This window comes from Pyxicephalus adspersus, chromosome 1, assembly GCF_032062135.1.
Source record: "Pyxicephalus adspersus chromosome 1, UCB_Pads_2.0, whole genome shotgun sequence".
NCBI lineage: Eukaryota > Metazoa > Chordata > Amphibia > Anura > Pyxicephalidae > Pyxicephalus > Pyxicephalus adspersus.
Window position 1 is genome coordinate 150,270,304 of NC_092858.1, and position 10,210 is coordinate 150,280,513.

The 10,210-nt window shown below is 34.5% G+C and overlaps 1 protein-coding gene across 1 annotated transcript in view; it reads left to right on the forward strand.

Moving 5' to 3' along the window:
- The window catches only part of LOC140335548 (transient receptor potential cation channel subfamily V member 3-like), a gene marked incomplete in the record, with an annotated part of 27,546 nt that overhangs the window by 7,531 nt on the left and 9,805 nt on the right, over positions 1–10,210 (forward strand). The window contains 4 exon segments of the mRNA XM_072418292.1: positions 4,009–4,149; positions 5,420–5,700; positions 8,514–8,690; positions 9,461–9,616. Of these exon segments, the coding sequence (XP_072274393.1) occupies positions 4,009–4,149; positions 5,420–5,700; positions 8,514–8,690; positions 9,461–9,616 (755 nt within the window).

The window sequence follows — 10,210 nt, forward strand, 5'->3', positions numbered from 1 at the left end:
AAGTAAGGATGTGAAAAATCTCGGGCTTAACCATCCTTGCAATTTTTTTTTGCCCGAGCGAAGGTCGGGCTTAACTGCAAGGAGGTTAATTGCGTTTTTATGCACTTTTATTAGCATTTTAAAGCTTGCCTTTAAAACGCCGGAAAACATCTATGTCGCATTTTTCTGCTTTCGTGCGTTTTTAATGCATTTACGTTTCAAGTGCTTATAAACGCGGGGAAACACCCCACTGAAATCAATGGAAGCGTTTACTTGCATTTTTACCATTTTCCAGCGTTAACCCCGTGTTTTGATTAAAAGTTTCAAGCAGCGTTATAGATTACGATCATAAATGTGCCTCAAGGAAACGTCCTGGTGTAGATTAGCTCATTGGAATGAATAGGAATTTCAAACATGGGCTTTTAAAGCCTCAGGTTAAACGCCGGGGAAAACATCTATGTAGACTAAGCCTAAATGGTGTAAAAAAAAAAAAAAAAAAAAAGCTTGTTTTTAGGGCTCTTAGGGCTCAATAGCTCTAGTTGAGATTAGACTTCACACATTCTGACATACTGATAAGGTATCATTTAAAAAACAGTAGTGATGATTTATTAAATGACTAAACACTCTTTAGTTTGCAAAGTAAACGTTTCAGCTTTTTTTTAGTAAACCTAATCTACAATGATTTTATGATGTCATAATAGTAATAGTTATATTTTTATATAACCTTTTTTTAAGGTCCATCAGCTGGAGTTCTTTTCCTATGCATAAGTCTAGATAACAACTAAGTTTTTTTTTGAAAAGCCAGGTTTGTTATGTCTACCAATCATATTTAAACTTCTTATAAAAGTGGATGGTATTAGACATAATCTCACTTACGTGAGCTATTTTGATTCTCTATCATTAGATTATTTATTTTATATATTTGTGTATATCATACTTTAGCATGTCTTTTAATTTTATTTTCCAAACAACAGTTGGATTTTATGGTCTAAAGTTTTGCAGCTCTAGCTTTTATCTTAACACCCAAAAGTCAATAATTAATTATATGCAAACTAAAATGTTACTGTTTAGTAATATATACTGGTCAAATGAAGGCCTGCATAGTTCATCAAATTTCTAGTATGTTAGAAATACATTGAAAAGATTTTCCACTAGTGGCGGTAGCAACCAAATGGGTAAAATAATTTTCCTGTACTCTTCGTTATAACTCAGCATCCTTTTCATCTCAATTCCTTCTGGGGTGACAGATATTTGTGTTAAGTATTTGTTGCAGTCTCATATTGCTAAAATCAACTTTCCAGACGGAGAGTTTTTATTTACAGGAATTGAAAAAAGCAGTGAACACAATTTCATTATGTCAGGATGGCTTTTCCCTGCCCTATTATAAAACTTTCTTGGACACTTTTGCCCTTCAGTTTTTGTTTTCAACTCCCTGATCGTGGAAGGATGTATTACCTTGGCCTCTCTTAGGGGGCATGTTCTAGCTTTAGACATCACCAATAAATCAAGACTTGAAATTATTCACTAAGATCCTGACGTCCCACTCATTTGCCCTGTTAAACATGCTTATAAACTTTGATCAAGTAAGATTGCTGCCCTCCCTGGAGGAATGGGATAATACTACACAGGTCCTACTACACAGGATACGTATGGCTGTGTCCGAGACATCTTGTCCATTGATGCTAAGAAGGCCTTTGATAGAGTGGACTGGATGTTCATGGAACAGACATTAGAATACATAGGACTGGGATCTCATATGATGTTCTGCATCAGATAATTTTTTTTTCTCATCCCCCTGCTTCCATTAGAGTGAATAGAAAAGGTTGAGAAAACATCCCGAAATCAATTGACATGTATCAAGGGTGTCCCCTTTTGCCCATTTTTTTCATTTTGAAATTGGAGCCCTTACGTTCTTTCATTCCCTCTAATTGGGATATCACAGCCCTCTGTCTTGCTGGAAAGTATGCAGACCATGTAATGTTCCGAATCAGAGACACTGAACATTTCCCTGTCTCCTACTCTTCAGAAACATTTGTGTCAATCCTATTCTTTTAGAAAACATGGCTTAGAAAGTCATTACAAATTGGGGCAGGGTCCTACCTTATGATGTGTCTCGAGTGTATAAACTGAGATTCCTATTTATTTTGTCACAAAAATCTTCAACAATGGAGAGGGGGGCATTTTCTCTTGGTTTGGCTGAATAAGTATAGTTGGGATGGTTATCCTACCCAGAGTTCTTTATCTCTTGCAAACAATGCCAATTCAGATTTTGAGTTCCTTTTTTAAATCTATTCACACCCAAGTTTTTAACTTTGTGCTGGGCAATAACCACTCTTGCCTGACTTTTTATTTTATGTAGCACACCTGGTAAGAGCAGTAAACTGGTGTCATCATTCTAACACTGAACATTAGGTAAAAGTGGAACAAGTTTTTTGTGACGTTTTACTTTTATGTAATAAACTTTTATGTTTATTATCTTGGCTCCCAGTAGCTGATGTCATCACAGATATAAAACATTATCCTACAATTGAACGTACTTGGAATATTTGTTCCAGGTACATATTTAAAACTTTACTCTCTCCCATTTCTCTCTAGTTGTGGAATATCCAGTGTTTTATAATCTGCTCCCTTTACCCATTTGTAAGACCCATCTTTTTTGTGTATCAGGAGTTGAATGTCAGCAAAGAAACTGGCAGCCTATGAGCTGGACATCTGGAGAGCTATCTAATATAGCTATCTAATTTTCTGTGCTCTCTCCTTTAATCACTCCCATTGAATCACTTTGTACAGGTAGTGCGGAGACCAGACATGTTGTGCATGAGAATCAGAAACAGGGGTATCTTTCAGCCCATGAAGGTATTTTATTACCAAACGATAAAGCATCTATTGGCAGTAGATTTCAAAAACTTGATAATATGATAGTGGCTAGGTTGTATAGAGTGCTGGAGCAACTACATCAATTTTTTCCAGAGATCTCAAATTACTGTTGGAGATGCCATGGAGAGGTGGGATGATACAATTATTGCCCCAAACTGGGAGACCTTTGTGACACAGTTAGGGAAGTTACTTAATTATTTGTGCTAGTTCTTCATGCTTTTCCTTTTTTTCTCTTTTTGACATCCTTTTTTACTTTAACCTGCTACTAACTTTGGTCACTATGTACTTTAAGTTTTAAATTTGGCTGTACAGAAGTTATTTAGGTCTGTTTCATTTGTTGAGATGAAGAAACCAGCTGAATAGTAAGGTTATGCATATATATAGTTTCTGCAAAGTAGGATGGGCATGGTTACAGTGAGATATACATTGGTAAAGTATTATGCCATTATGCCAATATGTAATATTATTTGTCGCATGTATGGCCCTTTTTTGTTTTAGGCATTTATTTTTAATGTATAGACAGTTTTATTTTCCAAACTGAAAGAATAATGCCCAGTATCCCCCAGTTACTTATGTATATCTGTATCTGTTCAATTACAATCCATAATATCAAAACTACTCATAGTCACTTTTTTTCTTTTGGAACTATGGAATGGTAATAGAAAGATTATCTGTGTTATTAGGGTTAGCTTCAAAGTTTCACTTCGTGACTGAATAGGTAAAAAGCACTCACAATAGGAACCCAATTTCTATTTTCTGCCTTTGATTATGTTGCAGCATTTAGGTGACTTACAGATTTCAATAAGTCTAATAAAATGATTATGTGTATGTTTACTTAGACAGGTTTCACAGATTGCATACTTGATTCTTGATAATTTTGCAGTATGTAAAATACTATCATAATCAGAATGCCCAGCACTGCTATTAAAGTTTGATTTTTCACCTGCACAAACTGAGGTTTCTTAAACTGTAAGGATGATTATTGTTACTTAATATTAATATTCATTAGGCATGCATAAAATGCATTGCCATGTTTTCTAACAATTACTTTTTGCTTTCACCTATTGCATTATGTAAGCCTAGTCACTTATTTGCAAATTATGTAAGCCAAAATGAATACCAAAACAGCATGGGTTACTTTTCTTTTTCTAGGACAGACTGCTCTCCACATTGCTATTGAAAGAAGACAGCTTGAAATTGTAAAGTATCTCATTGCAAAGGGAGCCAACATAAATGTTTGTGCAACAGGTCATTTTTTCAACCCAGTGGAAAAATATGATGGATTTTATTTTGGTAAGTAGCAGAATTATGTTTTAGTGGTATAGTCCAACACAATCAAGGAAGAGGAAAGAATATTTTATTGTCCCATGCTCATCTCAGTAATTTTTAATTCTTATAAATACTGTGATCGTTATTAACATTTTGGTCAACATAAGCTAGTCATCCAAAGATAAATCAAAAAATGATCTGAGAACTGACAGCTTTTCCTGTTTAAAAAATACATCAAGTTTTAATTCATAGTGCTCTGGGAATCCTTTGCTATGTGGTTAATATTTTTTTCTGGGATAAAGATTATGTATCATTATAAAGATAGAAAGAGAAAAAAAATGTACAAGCATAAATGTAAAAAATACTTCCAAAGCTGCCAAGGCTAATATAGTTTTCCATTGGGCTAGCCATGAAAAACCAGCTGTTAGAAAAAGAAGGCTGTGTCAGACATTCTTTGCAAATAGCTGGTTCTTGCATTGCACTCCATTCTGATATCAAATATACAAGATATGAAGAGTTATTATGATAGCTGTATTTTTTCCAGGATCTTGTAAATGTATTACAACATTAATATTAAAATTAGGATTATTATTTTACCATTATTTTTTATATTTCCTCTCACAATGGAGCAATTTATAAACTATCAACTAACTTCTATTAGCATTTTTCATGTTAACACAGGGCCAATGGTAAATCAAACCAAATCACATAATATTTTTTTACAGCGTGTTATAATAAAAATAGGGTCCCCACTACTTCCTGTAAAAAAGCAGTTTTGGCTATTCACTGCTTTTTAGTGTTTATTTGAGAGACTATTGCCATTTGGCTTTCCCCCTGATATGCACATATTTTTTACAACTTTGCATTCTTGACGGTAGTTTTGAGTAAATGTTTTTTAAGGCTATATATTTTTATACAATATATAGGTTTGATTTTACTGCATAATATGTTTCAAGGAACTCTGTGTTTGTTACTTTTAGTTTTACCTTTAATTAATTAAGCCCAAAAGTGTAAACGTTTAAATTCATGTGTACATGTGTAAAAGCAAAAATTATAAAATGATGGAAATTCCAAGAACTCTTTCTTTGTGCTTTGGATGGTATTATAGATGGGCAGTTGGCAAAAACAGTTGAGAAAGTTGAAAGAAGATAACACACAATCCTAGTCATGCATATGGTTTAAATCTGCCAAAAAGTAAATTTTTAGAAAAAACAATCTTTTAAGGTTGTTTAAACAGAAAACAACTATAAGTTAACAAATATGTGTATTGTTTTTATTCCTTTTTTTCCTTCAGGTGAAACCCCATTGGCCCTTGCTGCATGTACCAACCAACCAGAGATAGTTGATTTGCTTATGGATGACCGCCAGATCAATGTCACCATGCAGGATTCTCTCGGAAATAATGTTCTTCATGCTCTAGTTACTGCCTCAGAGAATTCAAAGGCACACAATACATTCATAATAAATATGTATGACAAAATAATTCGCAAGTGTAACACCAAGTCTTTAGAGAACATTAGAAATAAAAAAGGACTTACACCAATGCAGCTGGCAGCAAAGACAGGTAAACTGGAGGTAAGCCTTAAAAGAAAAATAAGCATCAAGACATTTTATTTTAATAAAATGTAGTATTTCTGGTAACTACTTACAAACACTAAAGAGTGGCCGATACCAGTACTAGGGATGAGTACCATCTGATTTTTTCCTTCTTAATAAATACAAATCACTAATTACCTTTTAATGTATTATCTTCTATGTGAAATAAATGTCCGTGATAAATATATACTGTTGGCAATAATATCTTGGCTTTTTTTTACTCTTGACAGCTTGCTGAATTTCGAGGAAATTTTCACGAGAATTCTCACCAAAATTTCCTTGAACTTCGGATGGTTCCGTGAAATTTCAGCGAACTGATTTCGCGAAACCTTTGGAAGATCTAGGAAAATATAACAGGAGGATTCACAGATGATTCACAGGATTCCCTGGGAATCCTCCTGTTTGCAATCCCCTGGGCACTAGAGGGTAATAAACCTCTAGTGTCCCGGGATCTTCTCAATACGGACGAGTGCGAATGAGTGTGTGATCCCCAACACTGGAGGGTAATTAACCTCTAGTGACCCGGGCATCGCACACTCTTTTCAATGAATGCAGCCAAAGCTGAAATCATTGAAAAGATGCCCTGCAAATGGGAACCTCCTGACATTGTAATATAAGTATCTCTTACAAATGATACATTTGTTACAGATACAAATGTATTATTTGAAAGAGATACTTATATTACAATGTCAGGAGGTTCTCCAGTGCTGGGCATCTTCTCAATGATTGCAGCTGTGGCTGCATTCATTGAAAAGAGTGTGCGATCCCCGGGACACTAGAGGTTAATTATCCTCTAATGCCTGGGGACCGCAGCCCACTGCATGATGCAGCCCCGGAAATCCTCCTTTTCGGTGGGAGCTCGACCTCTAGGTGAATCAGAAAGCCTTTTAAGCCAGAAAGGCTCGATTAGCCGCAAGATCGAACCTAATATTCTCGCTCGCTCATCCCTAACCAGTACCAGACTTAGCTGTGCCCCAGAACAAGTAAATGGAGTCACCACCCACTGAAGGGGTGGTATTTCCTCTTCTTTCACTGGATGCTGCAATATTTTTCCCAGTTACAGGGTAGTTTTAGGCCTCCAATATGTTTATGTGAGTAAATTACATCCGATGTAATTTAGAAGCCAATGCCTTTGGAGTTTTTTTTATTGGTATTCACTTTGCAAATGACACAGCTGGCACATGCTGTTTCATTCTTTATACGATGCCAGGAAAAACAACCATACAATAAAAAATATTTTATTTTAAACAGTTGTCAACACACACAATAATATATGAAAGTAGATAAATACGAAAATAATAATAATATAAAATAATTACCCTCACTTTTCCTTAAAAATAAACATATAAAGGTTTGTTACCTTAAATAACTTTATCACTAAATTAGGTTGTTCTCACAAATGTAATAATTGCTGGTTAAACATCATTATCAGTACAGGACACCTTGGTAGCATCATATTGTCTATAGCAGAGAACTATGTCCCCATATCTAGCCATACAGCGCTCTCTAGTGGCCTTAACGGGAAGTAGCATTTCTCACTACAATTGCCAAGAGTCAAAAAAGCCAAAAAATACTTGCCAACAGTATATATTTATGACGGACAATTATTTCACAAAGAAGATAATGAATTAATATATGATTAGTGATTTGTATTTATTAAGAAGGAAATAATCAGATGGTTATGAAAACTCGTGTGTGATCTAGGGAATTTTGTAAATCACTGAAACTGAACAAATTAATCCATATTATGATATAAATTCATAAAACAGCAATTACTCATGCCAACTCTCTCTATGACATCTGGCCATTTCTGATTATTTGCTGCCAACTGTCTGAATTTTGTACAACACATATTATTATGGGGTTTGTTTAGTTAAAGAGACATACTTTTTATTTCGTTATTGTTTTAAGTTTCCTTATGTTACTACAAGTAATATGGTGACAAGGGACAATAAGCCTGATTTATTAAAGCTCTCCAGGATTGGAGAAGAATACACTTTCATCAGTGAATCTGGGTGATCCAGCAATCCTGGAATGGACTTCTTTAAAATCATTTGCTATTTGTTAGCAAATTTTTATAATCCTGGAGCAGAATGATTCCAGGTTTGCTGGATCACCCAGGTTCACTAATGAAAATGTATCTACTCAATACCTGATGGTCAGACCTCATTATTTGTGTCATCTGTCTTTAGACCTTTATGTATGTGAGTAATTGATGCTCAGGGATCTCTTTCTTGCTGTTTTTGCTGTGGGATTCTCTGATGCATGAAAAGGCTGAGAGCTGACAGAATACTGAACGTACAACCACTTCCTCTTAGTTTTGTGTAACCCATTGGGGACACCCTGTTAGTAGCTTACATGACTTCAGTTCTACCTTAAAGATATTTTGTCTTATTCATACAAAGCCCACCTGCATTGAAAATTGTGTTTTTTTCCATCTTTCTAAACGAAAGCGCAAGACAAACCTGTCCTCTTAATAATTTACCATTGGCAATATCTGGGTATAGCCTGTCCACTTTAGAATACACTGAAAATCAATTAATAATAATATCACTATATTATTCTTGGGGTCCGAACTGATCACCAGAGTAATTTGTGTGAAAGATCACAATGCATAGGTATAAAAGTAAAATGCATACAGGGAATACTTTTAGAATTATAGATACACAATAGACTCTGAAAAATAAATCAATGAATCATTTTTTATTTTTATATATAAAGCTAAAAGATGAAAAAAGCGATATTACCAGCAAGTTTCATTTGTTTTAAACAAATAAATGTTCCCTTTTTAGATACTGAAATACATTCTGAATAGAGAAATAAAGGATAAAGAAAACCGGGTTCTGTCCAAAAGATTCACAGACTGGGCTTATGGCCCTGTTTCATCTCATCTGTATGATCTGTATGATGTGGACACAAGCTCGCAAAACTCAGTGCTAGAAATAGTCGTATACAATACAAATATCAATGTAAGTGACTTTAAATAAAATGTATGTTTTTTTTAATTTGTTTTCTTTACTTGTATATTATGGCTGGGACTATTAGGGTTATGTACACAGGTCAGATGATTCTCGCCCAATACCAAACAATTGGGATTGTCTTGGGTCAGAATTTGAGTACAGAGGTCAACTGACATCATTGATGGATCCATCCTGAAGGATCTATGAACAACATATGGTGAACGAATGCAAGGGGGAACAGCACAGTGGGATGCTGCTAGCGCGTTCTCCTTCCCCTCTCCATAGAATAGAACATCACTGTATGTACAGTGCTCATTTATTCATCTGTCACTTTTTTGTCGTTGGAAATGATCACAAAGGTTATTTCTAGCAACAATAATTAAATGTGGATATGCTACATTACTAATATAAGGCTAAAATATTTGTTTTTATTTTAAGCAGATAAAGCAGTTAAAACCATAAACTCTTTTTACATGGGGATCTTCGCCTGCCTTGCTGAAAACAGCCTGCTGTTCAAAGTGCTGAGTTGTTGAAATTACAATGACACACCCAGCTGTATAAGTTATAGAAGAGCCTGCTCTGCTCTCCTTACCTGTTGTGGTGAAATGAAAGCATATCCGGATTTATTTAAATAGAGATAACTACAAAGGGTGTATACTGTATATTGATCATGCTGCCTGTCTCAGATCCTATAGGAAAAAGGTCCTGCCAATTTAAATTTATGATACAGTTTGCACAAATATGGTAAGGTTTAACAGTTAAAAATGTTTTTCTTTTAGAACCGCCATGAACTGTTGGCTTTAGAACCTCTTCAAACTCTACTTCGGATGAAATGGAAATCATTTGCAAGAACCATGTTCTATGTGTCTTTTATTCTTAACTTCACCTATAATTTAGTTTTCACTCTTCTCTTCTACCAACCACATGGAGACAAGGTACATCGACACCCTCTGTATTAAAAGTAAACACATATTTAATTCCTTCCTTTGTTACCTCCTAACATCTATAATAAACTTTATTAGCTTTACTTTATTCATACACAATTATAATTGTCTAAAAAAAATTAAAAAAAAAAGTGATCTACCAAAGCAGCACATACGAGTTAGACAGAGGTGATTGTGATAATCATATGACCTCAAGATTATACAAGTATTGTTATTGAATTTAAACATTAAAAAAAAATATTTCAATTGGTTGGTATAGATAATTACACATTGCAATTGTGTGTAGCTACTTGTACTACTTCCAATATATGAAAAAAGTTAAAATGTGATTATCACAAAACTAAAGTTCCATTAGATTTGATAGCTAATTATCACTTCTAGTAACAGAATCATATAAATAGTAACTACTTGAATGGTTTCAATAATTTTTTTTATGTATAGAGAGCAGGAGATAAGATTCTAATTGCAGTGTAAACAAACCAGAAAAACTGTCATTGAAGCCTACTATATAAAATAACAGAAAAACATTTTATATGAATATAATTCAGGGTTCTCCCTAGGCCCTTTTAGCTGGGTGCACCACCC